The sequence below is a fragment of the Littorina saxatilis genome, linkage group LG4, assembly GCF_037325665.1.
Source record: "Littorina saxatilis isolate snail1 linkage group LG4, US_GU_Lsax_2.0, whole genome shotgun sequence".
NCBI classification, from domain to species: Eukaryota; Metazoa; Mollusca; class Gastropoda; order Littorinimorpha; family Littorinidae; genus Littorina; species Littorina saxatilis.
The window spans coordinates 6,603,773-6,620,657 of NC_090248.1; the positions used below are offsets into that span (position 1 = coordinate 6,603,773).

Here is a 16,885-nt window from a genome sequence, read left to right on the forward strand (position 1 = left end):
GAGAGCGTCTGCAGAGCAACTGACACGCCCCCTTGACGACAATCCCCACCCCCTCCCCTTTCCACCGTCCGTCCTACAAAATAAAAGCAAAACAAAGTTACTCTTTGTCAGATCATAGATACATATTAGGAGCGAATCAGTTCATTTTATGGGGGGGGGGGTCAAAAAGTTTATTGTGAATATATGGGTGCGAAGCGCCGAGCCGACGGCGCGAAGCGCCTAGCTTGCTAGGGGGGTCCGGGGGCATGCCCCCCCGGAAAATTTTGAAAAAAAGGATGCAAAATGGTGCAATCTGGTGCATTCTGAGGATGATCATTACCAGTTTCAGGCAGCAGGTTTTGTCACTGATTAATACCCCCCAAAAAAACACAAAAATATATTTTTTTTTAGCTGGGGGGGGGGGGGGTGTTCCGGAAACCCCAGAACCCCCCCCCCCTCGTCCGCCCCTGCATATTAGACAGGATCGCAAACTCCGCGCATGCGCTAGCGGCAAGTTGCCGAAATAAATGTGCCGCCCAGTTCGTTTTGTTTACAGGCAAATCAAGAAAAACAAAAACAACAGTGAGACATGTTTAGCATGAACATATACGTATACTTGTTAAAAGGGATATACCGATACATTTCTTCTGCTGGGGCAAAACATTTTAATATGCAATATTTTGTAATGGTTTCCCAGTGAAAAGACGGAACAAGGGAGTTAACTACCGTAACTGAAAACGCAGCAAGTATCGCGGGAGTCTTTATTCGCGCACGATCGAGGCTTCTTTGACATTGCACCTTTCGACAGTCCAGCTCTAAAACTCAAACTCAGGTAAGTTAAAATAACTGCTAGATATTTGATTAAGTGATGTAAATATTGTTGACAGCTGTCGTCTTTTGGTTGCAGCAAAAGAGACTGATCTTTTGGCGTGAAAAGTTGAATGAGTAAATCAGTAATATCAGTATAATGTAGCCGGTCGGAACAAAGCGCGCGGGGCAGCGTCCAGACCTGATTCGTTCACGTCTAAAGTCGCTCCAAGGGCTTGAATTTGCATCCACTGTCTTGGTAAAAATGTGCATGTTAGATAAACATATAGTTAAGATTGTCCAGCAAATGTGTGTGTGCCATTCTGAATGCTTGACTATTTAAATTAGTAATTTGTTATCTGTGTGCAGAATTTTGCTCAGCTGCTAAGGAAGGAGAATGACCGGTCCAAAGATGAACGGTTACCACGTTCACATGAGTGAAATAAGCAAAGGTAAGCCGAATTTTAGTTGAATGTGTAACATTCAGCTAGTGGCTGTATTGGCATGTTTGCATCAACTAAAATATTATTAGATCTGAAAGCCAAAAGCTGAGAAAGGTCAGGAGACTTCAGATACACATACCCACGAGGCCTATTCCCCTTATTATGTACATGTGGTACATGTGGCACCTACCCTGCTGCCGACCCCACCCCAGGGGATTGTGTTGAGACCTCTCCCTTGTTACCACCATAACACATCATTCGCCACCATACTGGTACCACGCCCACCTCACTGTGTACCTCAGCGCCCGCCGAGCAGGGAGCGAAGGACAGCTTCTGTCCAACACTGCAGGCGGGTAGCGGTACACCAGACTTTATGCGTGATGCACGTCTGCTGGTCAGCGTTTCCGTCTGCGCGTGTTGTGTGTGCAAGACTGACTGCTGGGAGCGAAGGGCCTTGCCTCACCAGGCAGGCGGGCTGCTGTGCACCGCACACACACACATACATTGTCTTTGGCTTAGGCCTACCGCAGTTTCTGCGATTGAATGCACAAAAAAATTTTCCTTTTAATTAAATTATTTGTGGTTGCGTGCCAACGCACACAAAAACACCAGTCATAGATGAATGTCTTACTCTTCATATTTAATTGAACTTTTTAAGGTATATGTCATACATGCACCATATCTCGCAAAACGAACTGTGTTGTATATGTGTGTGTTTTTTGTTGTTTTTTAAACACGCACGGTATCGAACAATATTCTCTAGCCCCTAATAGGCAAAGTACCTGTGGGACATGAAGCACCATTTATTGATTGAGACTTCAGAGGCATGCGTTGAACTATTAGTTCAGAGTCTTAGCAGTTCTCAGAAAATATCAGTTATCACATGCTTTACTGGGGATGGCCAAATCTCAGAATTTTACTTCGTCAGCTGGGCGGGTAACCACATGTAAGTCACTGCCTGTAAGCAGTTTCACTTGCCTGTTACATACCAGTTACCAAACACACAAATTATGACACAGGGATAGTATGATTGACTGTTTATTTTTACATACAAACAGCAGTGATACGATCAACGGCTAGCTGGGCAGTGGTCAGTGATGAATAGTCTTTCCAGTCTCGCTTCTGTTTTGGTACTATTTGCACTCAACTGTGAGAAATCACCCATGGTAGTAAGGTTTGACTAACATCATGTTACAAGTAATGTCAGTATTTTTCTAATGCAGCTATTGTTTGTTGCTTATAGCTTTGCATGTGTCATTGACAATGTTTATGTCATGTTCCACCTGTTCAAATAGGGCAAGGGTTGCAGTGTGCAGCAGGCGCTCCATCCTGGCATGCCTTATCAAAGGAAGAGAAGGACAGATGTGCAGCGAAGGCTGCGGAGGTACGCCTCCAAGCCGAAACAGACCCGGCTTCTTTAAAAAAGACACTGATACACTTGGTATGTGTATATATTATGATATATATATCAACTGTAGGTGGAAACATTGACCAAGAGGTTTATTTACGATAAAGTAGCGGGCAAACAACCATGTATGCCATAAACAAATCCAAAACGTATTTTAACAAAATACGTTACTAAATGTGATTGTAACGTATTGTTTTGTCAATAACAAATGTTCCAATAAATTACCTTTCTCGTTTTTTGATTCATGAATTCCAATTACTCAGTCCTGAGACGGTGGGTTTTAATGCTTACCAGACAGCCTTGGTACATGCAGACCTTTTTTTTGTGTATTACATGTAACTGAATGTATGGTCTGTAATTCAGAGAATAGTTTTTGTGCCTTGATCCCCTACATTCCTTTTAAATAATAGTTTTATTGTGGTTTCACAGCATGGTTTAGTCCAGCACAGTTTGTACAACAAAGAGCATCTCACACCGGCTCAGCTGTTATCAAATTCAGGCTTTTCCAGTCAAATAAAATGTGGATCCATGAGCTGGAAGTGTAACTATCCAGTAAGTTCAGTATGTTACTTAGTGTCGGGTTGTTTACATACTTTATATTTTTCAAAGTCCCATTTATATTGCAATGTTTGTTTTGTTTGCTTGATTTTTTTCTCTCATATATTTATTTTTATGTTGCCTTTCTTAGCTGCAGAAGCTGGGTCATCTGGGCATTGACAGTGGAGTGATGCTAGTGGAAAAGAAAACAAGATGCTGTGAAGTCCTTGGATATGGAGTTGTCAAAACCATATTTTTGAACAGTGACGATGTGATCGACCGCATCAAGAACCAATGTATGTATATAACAAAGAAAAAGATTATGCAGAAGGATAGATTTGGTTTAAACAAAGGATATTACCCCTACGAAGGAGCACATTCAGAGTCATCTCTATAACATGTCTGGTTTTTGTTAAGGATCAGGTAAAGGTCTATGTGGCTATTAATGACCCCACTTAGTGTTGCTTTAATACATTATTCCACCAGTCTAACTATAACACTTGAGCTTAAGTGAGAACTATTTTTGCTTTTTATGCGTGTTGTTATTTTATAGGGATGTAAAAATACAACTGGTTGTCTTATTCCTTTGTGTTCATTCTCAAGCATTGTGCTGATATTATCATTGCAGATGGATCCTCCCGCGACGGAACTGCGACGGTTGCAGAGCTGCAAGAGCATGTTCGCTCTAAGATGAACGGAGTAGCAAGTAAGTTACATGTTTCATGCATATGTTTCAAATTAAAATTTACTGCAAACTGTTTTTAAATGACAAAATAAAATTGTAGCGCTCAATACTTGATCATTGATGGTTGGATTTGTGGTGCAAATGAGGACACCAGTCAGTCGTGTGAATGAGGCAGTTCAACATGCCCTGTCTTGATTTAACGTGACATGGGCATGCTGGTGTGGAAAAGGACATCCCTGCAACAATGCCAAGTGTCTTCTCTTGTATAGCATAATGCTTTACATATTAATGACAACATTAGATAATGTGTTTCTCTTTTTATATTTAGTCAAGTTTTGACTAAATATTTTAACATCGAGGGGGAATCGAAACGAGGGTCGTGGTGTATGTGCGTGTGTGTGTGCGTGTGTGTGTGTGTCTGTGTGTGTGTGTAGAGCGATTCAGACTAAACTACTGGACCGATCTTTATGAAATTTGACATGAGAGTTCCTGGGTATGAAATCCCCGAACCTTTTTTTTCATTTTTTTGATAAATGTCTTTGATGACGTCATATCCGGCTTTTCGTGAAAGTTGAGGCGGCACTGTCACGCCCTCATTTTTCAACCAAATTGGTTGAAATTTTGGTCAAGTAATCTTCGACGAAGCCCGGACTTCGGTATTGCATTTCAGCTTGGTGGCTTAAAAATTAATTAATGACTTTGGTCATTAAAAATCGGAAAATTGTAAAAAAAAATAAAAATTTATAAAACGATCCAAATTTACGTTTATCTTATTCTCCATCATTTGCTGATTCCAAAAACATATAGATATGTTATATTCGGATTAAAAACAAGCTCTGAACATTAAATATATAAAAACTATTATCAAAATTAAATTGTCCAAATCAATTGAAAAACACTTTCATCTTATTCCTTGTCGGTTCCTGATTCCAAAAACATATAGATATGGTATGTTTGGATTAAAAACACGCTCAGAAAGTTAAAACAAAGAGAGGTACAGAAAAGCGTGCTATCCTTCTTAGCGCAACTACTACCCCGCTCTTCTTGTCAATTTCACTGCCTTTGCCATGAGCGGTGGACTGACGATGCTACGAGTATACGGTCTTGCTGAAAAATGGCATTGCGTTCAGTTTCATTCTGTGAGTTCGACAGCTACTTGACTAAATATTGTATTTTCGCCTTACGCGACTTGTTTCTTTCTTATTATTTATTTTTATTGAGGCAGGTGTACCTTGAAGTTCAAGGGATTTCCTTGGAAAGCAGTGCAAGCTGGAAAAATCAGAATAAGCGGCTGGCCTGCAGGGCTGAAAAAGTACGTCGTGAGCTCAATGTCCCGGAGTGATTTGAAGAGACTCCTTGATGCAGAGATCGTTATTCATGGACTGTGAGTATTGAATAAACTTCCCCATTCACCTCTTTTTTTCTTCTTTCTTTTGAATTTGTTTTGTGATACAGAAAAATAGAGTTCTGTAGTTTTCTAGTTTAGCAAGCCCTATTAGGCCATAACAATATTGACATCTGTATTATGTAGAATTACACAAGAAGTGTTCCTGTAAATTCAAAAACTCATATTTTCTACTTTTTTTGTATCAATCAGACGTTTTTTTGGTCTCCATAACAATTTTTCAATCAATCAATCAATATGAGATTTATATCGCACGTATTCCGTGGGTACAGTTCTAAGCGCAGGGATTTATTTTTTTATTTTTATTTTTATGCAATTTATATCGCGCACATATTCAAGGCGCAGGGATTTATTTATGCCGTGTGAGATGGAATTTTTTTTAACACAATACATTCACATCGGCCAGCAGATCGCAGCCATTTCGGCGCATATCCTACTTTTCACGGCCTATTATTTCAAGTCACACGGGTATTTTGGTGGACATTTTTATCTATGCCAATACAATTTTGCCAGGAAAGACCCTTTTGTCAATCGTGGGATCTTTAACGTGCACACCCCAATGTAGTGACGCACAATTTTTCAGAGTACATTGTTTTGATTTTGTTGCAGAGCGACAACTGAGGTTGAACAAGCTCCACTCACTGTTCCTGCCTCCACCACAGGGTAAAAAGCTACCCAGATTTCAAGAACTTTTTAATTTTTGTTATTTCATCTGTTCGGTGTTGAGTTGAAGGATGTCATCAATATTTTTAATTCCAACACCTATGGACAACCCATGGTGGTGAAATCTCACTTCAGTCTAAGTATCTAATATATATTTGGTTTGTTTTAAGTGCTTCAAAAAAAGTTTGGTTTTTTAACCACTGTTTCCCAAATGTTTGGTTGGTCAGGTAAAGGTATTGAAACAGCCAGGATTTCAAGATTGACACCACCAAAATGCCAGGTTGATTTAAAGCATGTGCTTTAAACGTTTGTACGGGGGGTAGGCGTTTTCAAGGTTCACTTTTGTGTGTAAGTAGCTTACAGTATTCGATTTGGGAAATGCATTTGTGCCTCCCACCCTACTCATCCTACATTTCTGTGTGTAATAGGCATGGGTGCGTATTATTTTTAAGTCAAGTGTGATCCGGACAGTGTCTGTTTCTTGTGCAAGTACTTATATGATTATATATTTTTGTGGTACAAATTGCCTATGAATGTACATTGTTTTTTTGTTTGTTGCAGACCAACAACTGTGGATGAGCAAGCTCCACCCGCTGCTCTTGACAACACCACAGGGTAATACGCTACTCAGATTTCAAGAATTTGTCAGATATTGAAGAAATATTTCTTTTCTTCAATATTAATGTGTGTGAAAAGTGTGATGTTGGTTTTTTTTAAAATTTGAGATCAGTTGAAAAGAATGTAATATCTTTCTGTTACAGGATGGAATCCGAATCGCTTGCTGCAGATGACACTGATGGCTTTATGAATGAGTTCTCTCAAGTTTTTGGAGCAGAAAAAGGTATTCAAAGTGTTTTGTTTAACAATAACAAGCAATGTTTGAATGAAAAGGTTTACTTCTTGCTTTAAATTGACATGTCTAATATCCAACAGAAAATAGCTAGGTACACATCGTAGCTGGAGACAAATGTGATCATTGTGTGGATGTATGTACGGTAAGGCTGGTAACATGAGTTATCTTGCTACTTTTCAGAAGAAGTGATGGATGCTTTGATCACAGAGGAGCCCGACTCTGCAGCACTGCCGTCCGATCTGCCGTCTGATCTCCACATGCTTGTCAATCAAGTAACAAGACCCTCTCAGAAAAGAGGTGTGTGTGTATCTTTGCTTCTGTCATGACATCAAGCAGTGCTTCATATATTTAGTTATTATACCAGTGTAAATTTTGCAGTTTTACTTCAGAAGTCAGTTTCTACATCTGGTAAAGTATGGGTAAACATGTCAAAGCATAATGTTTTTGTCGAAAGTTGTTTAAGGGTTTTTCAATATGTAAAACTCCTTTGTAACTATGAAGAATCTTCTCAATGACTGTGCTGAGTGTTTGCGGGCCAAAGAGCAACCACCATCATAATATGAATTGTTATGGTGGCAAATCACATATTCTGATGAAAGCAACTAGGTTGATTTAGCTAGGTTCATTCTTTCTTTCTTTATTTGGTGTTTAATGTCGTTTTCAACCACGAAGGTTATATCGCGACGGTTTAGCTAGGTTGGTGTAATTCATTGTGTAGTTGTATGTACGGTAAGGCTTGTACCATGAGTTATCTTGCTACTTTTCAGAAGAATTGATGTCTGCTGTGGCCTCAGAGGAGTCTGACCCTGCAGCACTGTTGTCTGGTCCGATTGGTGAGTGTGTAACAGAGTGAAAGTAATAAAATTGTTTTTTTGAAACGTAACAAATGAATGTTGCCGGACACCTTATCATAAAATTGTTGGATAAATCAAACTCGGTTAAATCCTTTGGCATAATGATAATGTGTGCATCCAGCTTCAACTTTTACAAAAATTGTTATTAAATCTACGCAGTTTAAAAGTTTATCCCATGTGTCTTCTTCTTCTTGTCGCTCACTCAGATGGAAACGCCGGTTCTCCGCGCAAATGTTGCCGTGCGCTGTAGGTCGTCCAGTCTGCCATAGAAAAAAGTTTAAAAGTTTATCCCATGTGTCTGATTTCCTTTGTTTTGTTTCAGAAAACCAGATGGGGTCCACATCGCCTGCACCAACAACAGTGTCAGTGACCCGACCCGGGCATTCTGAAGAAGGAAAGAAAGGCTGCATACGAAAAAAGTGGAGCGCCGAGGAGAGAAAAGCTATTGGTCTGAATCTTACTAAGTTTATTGCCACTGAAACTTTGCCGGGCAAAGCAGACTGTTTGGAAGTGCAACAGAAATGTCCCATTTTAAGGAACAGAAAGTGGACCCAGATAAAATTCTGTGTCAAGAACATGATTGTGGCAGAGAGAAGAAAACTCAGTAAATTGAATCAATGACTGGTGTGAGTAATGAAAAAAAGGACTTTATGTGAGTGCGAGACATATTATCTTTCAAGAACCGATCACAGCATCTGAAGGTTCAGATATGTGCACACAGCAAAATAATGGAACTGGACAATGAGTAAAGCAGTAGTTGGCATTTAGTGGAAATACTTTTTTTTCTCTTGATCATTTTGCAGACATCACACTCTGGAAAGAACATGGTAGAACTGTGTATATTCTCACCCAACAATGACTGATTTTTACATTTAGTCAACATAGAGGGGGGAATCGAGACGAGGGTCGTGGTGTATGTGTCTGTGCGTGTGTGTGTGTAAAGCGATTCAGAGTAAACGACTGGACTGATCTTTATGAAATTTTACATGAGAGTTCCTGGGTATGATATCCCCGGACTTTTTTTACTTTTTTCGATAAATGTCTTTTATGACGTCATATCCGGCTTTTTGTAAAAGTTGAGGCGGCACTGTTCATTTTTCAATCAAATTGATTGAAATTTTGGCCAAGCAATCTTCGACGAAGGCCAGACTTCGGTATTGCATTTCAGCATGGAGGCTTAAAACTTAATTAATGACTTCGGTCATTAAATATCTGAAAATTGTAATTAAAATTATTTTTTTATAAAACGATCCAAAATTACTTTTATTTTATTCTTCATCATGTTCTGATGCCAAAAACATTTAAATATGTTATATTCGGATTAAAAACAAGCTCTGAAAATTAAAAATATAAAAATTATGATTAAAATTAAATTTCCGAAATCGTTTTAAAAACAATTTCATCTTATTCCTTGTCGGTTCCTGATTCCAAAAACATATAGATATATGTTTGGATTAAAAACATGCTCAGAAAGTTCAAAGAGAGGTACAGTAAAGCGTGCTATGCAGTAAAGCGCAACCGCTACCGCGCTAAACAGGCTCATCACTTTCACTGCCTTTTGCACTAGCGGCGGACTACGGTCATTGTGAAAGAAATGCAGTGCAAAGAGTTTCATTCTGTGAGTTCCACAACTTGACTAAATGTAGTAATTTCGCCTTACGCAACTTGTTTGTTCTACCTTATTGCATTGCGACATTGTGTTTTGCATTTGCTTCCCTGATGAGAAGTATAGTGTTAGGTTTTTCTGTGAATAAACAGATTTGCCAATTATTTGTGGTTGTTGTTTTATTGTGAAAGTTTGATTTTGGTGGTTTTTTTTGTTATACACACACACAACACAGATTTCCCCTCGCTTTTGACACCACATTTTTATTTTTTCAACGAAAACATTTTGAGACTGCAAAGCAGGGATCACGGGTTGCATTACAATGTACATAACAGTAAAGCCAGCTACTTAGCTAAAATGAGTGTGTACATCACAGGTTTCTGCTGGAATTACTGTTTTATGAGTAAACACACACACACATGCACATGGCATTTTGGGCCTCCTAATATCACTCTCTAAACCTCCCTGCAGATTCTTTCTTTCTTTATTTGGTGTTTAATGTCATTTTCAACCACGAAGGGTTATATCACAACGGGGAAAGGGGGAAGATGGGATAGACCCACTTGTCAATCGTTTCTTGTTCACAAAAGCACTATTAAAAAAATTGCTCCAGGGGCTTGCAACGTAGTACAATATATTACCTTACTGGGAGAATGCAAGTTTCCAGTACAAAGGACTTAACATTTCTTACATACTGCTTGACTAAAATCTTTACAAACATTGACTATATTCTATACAAGAAACACTTAACAAGGGTAAAAGGAGAAACAGAATCCGTTAGTCGCCTCTTACGACATGCTGGGGACCATCCGGGTAAATTCTTCCCCCTAACCCGCGGGGGGGTCCCTGCAGATATATGCTATGTGCATGCAAAATACGCAATACAAAGGGACCCCCCTGTGCATTTACAGTCTCATCTTAGTCATGTCTCATAACAGTGCAACAGATTTGTTTAGGTCTTAAAAGGAGGATTCCACTGTATAATACCACCCCCCTTAAAAAAGCTTCTTATAATAATAAATCCAGTCAATTATCAAACCCTAAGAACATTGCCTCTTTGAGTATTTGCTGGAAAGGCAGAGCAGGTGAATGAAAATATGTTAAAGTTGCAAAGGTCTTGCTTCAAAAACATCAAAGATATAACCTCAATGTTAACTTATTATAAAACAAACATAATTGGTCCAAAACTCCCCACGACATACACATTGTGTAATGTACACCTGTTTATCAACTCGCACAACAGTCCAATGTTGTGTGGCCTAATGTATGGCTGTGAATCAAATTTCATCATCACTGTCACATCCTTCTTCTATTGGAACACTGACAAGGTCAAGTTTGATGTCACGCTGACTGAGCAGAAGGCCAAGTTCACTTGGAATGTACTCTGGCATGCGGTCTAGGTGCAACGAGAAATCTGAAAGGCACTGCTGAAATATGCCTTCTAAATACATTTTTCGCACACACAGCAAATGTCGCTGTCCAATTTCCTGAAGGGATTTGACATCTTTCTGTATCTCTTCATCCAGCTCGCTCTGCTTTTCTTGCAAGTACTCTAAGAAGAGACGCATGTCTTTCTTGACCTGGTCTTTGGCCTCACATGCTCTATCCAGATCCGCTCTTCGAAGAGCAGCTTTCTTCATGACAGCACAGATTGGACTGGTACTGCAATCATTGTACAATTCGCCATCAAGGTCAGACAGTTGGTCAGGCGACACTGTGAAGCCAAGGCTTGTCAGAGTGTCAGCTGCTTTGTTGATCTGCTGACTATTCTTTTGCAGCTGTTTTCCTATGCGTGCAGCAACAGCCTGTCCATCTGAAATTACATCAACAACAAAATAACTATGTATCAATACATAAAGCCAGTGTCATTCAGTCATACAGTCAGATGAACCCATTAAAAATGCAAATCCAAAACCAACAAGTCCCGTAAGGCGAAAATACAACATTTAGTCAAGTAGCTGTCGAACTCATACCCAGGAACTCTCATGTCAAATTTCATAAAGATCGGTCCAGTAGTTTAGTCTGAATCGCTCTACACACTCACACAGACACACATACACCACGACCCTCGTCTCGATTCCCCCCTCTACGTTAAAACATTTAGTCAAAACTTGACTAAATGTAAAAAGACTGCCAACGTTCCAATCTGTAAATGTATTGTTTTGTCAATAACAAACATTCCAACAACCTACCTTTCTTGTTTTTTGATTCATTAAAAATGCAGGAAAGCTAAAATACCCTTTAGTCAAACTCAATAAAACATGATGTGTTGGCTCTGTAATTAGATCCTTTTTTTAAATCATGACTAGATAAAAACGATTTCACCATGAACCATAATCACTTGTCAAGTACGTTCATTTGCTTTTGGGAACGGTGAGTTCCTTTACAATTAACACATTTTGTGTTTATACTGTGGTACAGTTTTTGTCTTCTGTTGATAATTCTATTTTTCTTGCACTGTTAAAATGACATCAAATATAACTGCCACACAAGTAAAGGTGATACACACTAAGCATGACCAGTATTAGAATATATATAAAAAGAAATGTTTTCAAGTACAGCTTTCAAGAAGAAAAAAGGCCAATGTCCTACTTGTGTATTTCGCCAAGAGGTGGTATAAAAACTGTCTTTCTTTGGCAAGACCCAAAGCCGATGACACGGTGGAGCTGACAACCTTCTTTTTCGCCTCTACAGCTATGGCTCGCACGTCATCTCGTTCGGCTGACCAAGGCGATGAAATCTTCAGCTTGTTCTGGAGTTTGGCAGCTGTAATCTCTAGCCTATATAGGACAGGGAATTTTGTGATTACAAAGTCATAACCAGAACAATTTTTCATACTAACATTACATCTGATGAACTAGCCAAGGGATTTGATGGTGCTAGTGCCAGACCCTGGTTTGAACCCACAACAATAGCAATGAACCAGGAGGCTATTACTGTGCTTCATATCCCCTGTCCCTTTTGATAATCAGACTACAAGGCACGAGAAAAAAGAACAAAACTTTCAACTTCAGGCTGTAAATTTAAAACTGTATATAAAGAGATCTTTTTAAATGGCGATGTGAACCACAGTATCAACCATGTAAAGCTAAAATGGGCTCATGTGACATATACCTCACGACCAACATCCAGTGTAGATCCAGCTAGATCTAGACATAGAAAGAAGCGCCCTAACAACAGAAGACCTTTGTTTAATTCTAAATGTTAGGTACTTACTGTCTCATTTCTATGGCAAGAGATTCCTTTCGTTGAATGACAGAGGATGAGGTGAATGCTGACCTGGAGGATAAACCAAAGTTGTATGTTGAAAAACATGTTTGTGCATTGTATGTGTATGGTGCTAGAGTTGATCCTTACCAGGCAGTCGGGTGTAGACTCAGTACCCCTCTCGTTCCCATGCAATCTGATGGACTCGGGCGAGTCAAAAAGTAAGCACCCAAATAATCCAAATACACTGAATGTAGCATCACACACTAGGTCTGACAAAGTTACTGAGTTTACGATATACAGTGGAACCCCCCTTTTAGACCTCCACAAATCTGAGAAAACAAGGTCTTTAACCTTCGCCGGCACTCGTTATCGACTACACACGGACGCATTCGTGGGGCCGTGCAGACCCATGCTTCTCAAAGAAGGAAAAATGTTCATATCCTTCCGTGGAACTCGTGGGGCCGTGCAGACCCATGGTTCTCAAAGAAAGAAAAATATGCATATCCTTCCGTGGCACTCGTGGGTCCGTGCGGACCCAGAAGGGTGTTTGATTGCAAATATCTCTTAAACGAGTTGGAATTTTTTTAATGAGCTTTTAGAAATGCCTCAGACACCTAAAAAGCTATCATCTCCTAAAAGCTCATTTAATTTCAGTGATAATTAATTAATTAATTAATAGTCAAATTTAGACTACACACGGTATTTGGTAACATATTATGGGTCTGCATGGCCCCACGAGTGCCACGGAAGGGTTTGCACAATTGTCCTTCTTTGAGAAGTATGGGTCCGCATGGACCCACGAGTGCCTCGGAAGGGTATACATGCTTTTCCTTCTTTGAGAAGTATGGGTCCGCACGTCCCCACGAATGCTTCCGTGTGTAGTCTAAATTTGACCATTAATTAATTAATTAATTATCACTGAAATTTAATGAGCTTTTAGGAGATGATAGCTTTTTAGGTGTCTGAGGCATTTCTAAAAGCTCATTAAAAAATTCCAACTCGTTTAAGAGATATTTGCAATCAAACACCCTTCTGGGTCCGCACGGACCCACGAGTGCCCCGGAAGGGTATACACGCTTTTCCTTCTTTGAGAAGTATGGGTCCGCACGTCCCCACGAATGCTTCCGTGTGTAGTCTAAATTTGACCATTAATTAATTAATTAATTATCACTGAAATTTAATGAACTTTTAGGAGATGATAGCTTGTTAGGTGTCTGAGGCATTTCTAAAAGCTTATTAAACAAGAAGAGCAAACGCTCGATCGAGTCACTTTCGCAGTCCTGAATATTATATGAGGCATCAGATGGACAGGAAGAAATTGCTATTCACAACACAATGAGTCACGTTCACATAAAATTTGAGCCCGGTCACTTTTATAGTTTCCGAGAAAAGCCCAACGTTAAGTTGTGTGTTGCCGAACAGAAAAGGCTAGTTATCTCCCTTGTTTTTCTGATAACGTTCGTAAAAGGCTACAGATGTAAATACTTTGATGTAAAGAATAATCCTACAAAGTTTCAATCACATCCGATGAACTTTGTCAAAGATATAAAATGTCTAATTTTTCCTTTGACGCTGACCTGTGACCTTGAAAAAGGTCAAAGGTCAACGAAACCATCGTTAAAGTGTAGAGGTCATTGGAGGTCACGACTAAACAAAATATGAGCCCGATCGCTTTGATAGTTTCCGAGAAAAGTCCAACGTTAAGGTGGTGTCTACGGACGGCCGGCCGGACGGCCGGCCGGCCGGACAGACTAACACTGACCGATTACATAGAGTCACTTTTTCTCAAGTGACTCAAAAATTCCAACTCGTTTAAGAGATATTTGCAATCAAACACCCTTCTGGGTCCGCACGGACCCACGAGTGCCGGCGAAGGTTAAACGGAGGGAGTCTGAAAGGGGGGTTCCACTGTACAGCAGAAACAGATGAGTAAACAAAGAAAACAGGTACCTTTTTTCTGAGAGTTGCACAATGCTAAAACAGTACTCTTCCTTCGGAAATAGCTTGTCAGTACCTGTGGACAGAACACAACATGAATTTTGTGAAGCTTGCCCATATGTTATATTTGACATAGTTTACTGCAGGGGCCTGTGCTGTCCACAAGTCATGCTCATCTTCTCGTGATAAGATTGATCAGTACTCACAATGTATCACAACTTTGGAGAACCGGATACTAGTGGCAAAAATGACTTAAACTGTCCACAGATATACATAGTTTGGTTAGGGGTTTGGACTGATGTAACCACACACCAGCATAAAAAGCAGGGCTTGAATTCATTTATACAAATATATTACACTGTGCAAAGGTACTTTTTGCTGTCTGTGTTATTGCTTTGCCGTACTGTTTTACCACTGACAATACAAGTCAAAGAAATGAACAAGGACCAAAATATGGCATTTTACACTGTTCAAAGTGCGTCTCACAGACCAGTTATTGTCTCAATCTGTGTAAACTGTCATATCTTGGTAAAAAAATACAAATAACATATATATATATACCTTTGTTGTTGGTCTGTGTGGCCACCTCAGCCTTCCAGGAATCCAGCCAATTCTGGGAGTCCCCACCTAAAATGAAAATGCTGTGCAGTTATGCTCAGTAATAACAGGAAAGGAAGGGGGTCACCCAAATCAAGTAAGATGAGAAAAGAAATAAGACTTGACAATAAAGGGAAACATAGCACTTTCTTCACCTCCTGAGTAAACCTGAAAAGTGTTCTGAACACATTCTGTACATTTGCCCTTCAATGACCAGTGATCAACGAGCAAGCTGTACACTGTTACATAAGAAGAAAAAAACCTGAACAAAACTTACCTGCCTCTCGTACAAGTTGTCTCTCAAGAGGCTCAAGATCAGCTTGGGCTTCTCTTTGTATCCGATCTGCTGTCTCCATTTGGCCAACCAACTTCTTCCCTGTAATCAGATCAACATTTATTATATTCGAGCCCACAGCTTATCAATCCCTTTCTTCTTAATAACAACACAAATCTAGTCAAATAGCTAAAACAAAATTACTGAGGTAGTGCAATGAAAACTTTTACCCAGGACATTCATTACAACTGTCAAGGACAGAGCAGTAGTTCTCACAAATCAAACAGAACAAATAGAAAGCATAGACAATACATACTGAGCTGTCCAAAGCTGCGACGTGAGTAAGCCAGCAGAGCATCCGTCAGCAGGTCCTCCCGATTTGCCAAGGTCATCTGTTTGGAGACACTGGCAAACCCTCGCAGATAGGCCCACACCCTCTCCATCCCCTCTCCGTCATGTAGACCAGCTCCAACGGTACAGCGTTGACCAAATGACAGCTGAACAATGTATGCAAAAACAGATTACTCTACAACATCAGAACACACAATATTTTACCAGCAGATGTATGTGACCAGACAGCTTATATACAGTCCAAACCAACAACTGATTACTGCATTTTTCATACTGCATTCCTCAGTCAGCTACCAAAGTTTCTAAATGGAATACAGCCCAAAACATATATTTCAGTGGTTGGGGAAGTGGAGCCTGAAGGGGTCAGAGAGTCTTCGAAACTCAGAATTGTTACAATTTGACATGAAGACTGAGTCATTTCAGTCATCCTGTGTAGTGTGGAAACACACATTTACAATCTGGCCAGCTACAACTACCAGCATATTTTTGAAACTATCTATACTTGGCACTGTATCTTTTATAACACAAGCAATCAGATAACAAGTCTGCCATCATACCTGGCAAGCCATATTGTGTGCAAACCTGTGAAAGGCAGGCACACTGAAAGTGAAGTGCTGAAGTAGCTGGCTCTTCCTCACTTCAAGGTGTTTCCGAAGCATGCACGCCACATCATACATCACCAGCTGCTTTTGTGGTGCACTGATGTTCTTGGTTCTGGACAACAGGTCTTGGAGAATAAACACTGGATAGGAAAGCCTGAAAAGTAGACAACACGTGTGTTAGTCAATGTGCCTGTTAATATTATCAGTATCAACTCCCCATGTCAGCTTTCGCAGCATGAACATAATCTATGCAGCATATTCAATGGGGTTTTGTTTTTATATACTTGACATGATTCTGGGAGAGAGAGAGAGAGAGAGAGAGAGAGAGAGAGAGAGAGAGAGAGAGAGAGAGAGAGAGAGAGAGAGAGAGAGAGAGAGAGAGAGAGAGAGAGAGTAGAAAAAGGGATGGAGAGAAAAATACCTTTCTCCATGCTTCAGATTCACCATGACCCCAGGAAACTCGTGCTGACAAACAGAGCCAAACACCCCAGTAACATCAAGCCCCGCTGTTTTGTTCTTGGATCGGAGGGTATCCCCTGCTTGAAACTGGGAACAGTTCTGCAAATGAGGAATGATACATTTGTACTATACCCTGCGGAAACACAGAATGGATTACAACATACAACAGTCACTTTATCTATACTCTGTGAGAATAATCTTGTCATATCAAAAT

At 39.9% G+C, this 16,885-nt stretch overlaps 2 protein-coding genes and 1 long non-coding RNA gene across 4 annotated transcripts in view; 2 read left to right on the plus strand and 1 right to left on the minus strand.

The window, feature by feature from the left end:
- The first annotated feature begins 1,152 nt into the window (after window positions 1-1,152).
- On the plus strand, window positions 1,153-3,440 carry LOC138963831 (uncharacterized). The gene is made up of 3 exons (XR_011454932.1): window positions 1,153-1,238; window positions 2,525-2,670; window positions 3,326-3,440. It is a non-coding gene; the product is annotated as an uncharacterized lncRNA (long non-coding RNA).
- A 1,649-nt stretch (window positions 3,441-5,089) lies between these two features.
- On the plus strand, window positions 5,090-9,404 carry LOC138963835 (uncharacterized). The gene is made up of 7 exons (XM_070335688.1): window positions 5,090-5,243; window positions 5,874-5,927; window positions 6,489-6,542; window positions 6,689-6,768; window positions 6,961-7,077; window positions 7,548-7,613; window positions 7,957-9,404. Exons 1-7 carry the CDS (start codon window positions 5,188-5,190, stop codon window positions 8,253-8,255), a joined length of 726 nt encoding a protein of 241 aa, XP_070191789.1. The 5' UTR covers window positions 5,090-5,187; the 3' UTR covers window positions 8,256-9,404.
- Window positions 9,405-9,487: 83 nt separating this feature from the next.
- Window positions 9,488-16,885, minus strand: part of LOC138963832 (uncharacterized) — a 38,127-nt gene continuing 30,729 nt past the window's right edge. For both annotated transcript variants that reach the window (XM_070335686.1, XM_070335685.1), the window contains 9 exons: window positions 16,634-16,770; window positions 16,168-16,366; window positions 15,576-15,756; window positions 15,263-15,361; window positions 14,950-15,015; window positions 14,401-14,464; window positions 12,457-12,519; window positions 11,833-12,020; window positions 9,488-11,053 (listed from right to left, as the gene is read on the minus strand). In XM_070335686.1, the coding sequence (XP_070191787.1) occupies window positions 10,518-11,053; window positions 11,833-12,020; window positions 12,457-12,519; window positions 14,401-14,464; window positions 14,950-15,015; window positions 15,263-15,361; window positions 15,576-15,756; window positions 16,168-16,366; window positions 16,634-16,770 (1,533 nt within the window). In that variant the 3' untranslated portion in view covers window positions 9,488-10,517. The remainder of the gene's footprint in view (window positions 11,054-11,832; window positions 12,021-12,456; window positions 12,520-14,400; window positions 14,465-14,949; window positions 15,016-15,262; window positions 15,362-15,575; window positions 15,757-16,167; window positions 16,367-16,633; window positions 16,771-16,885) is intronic.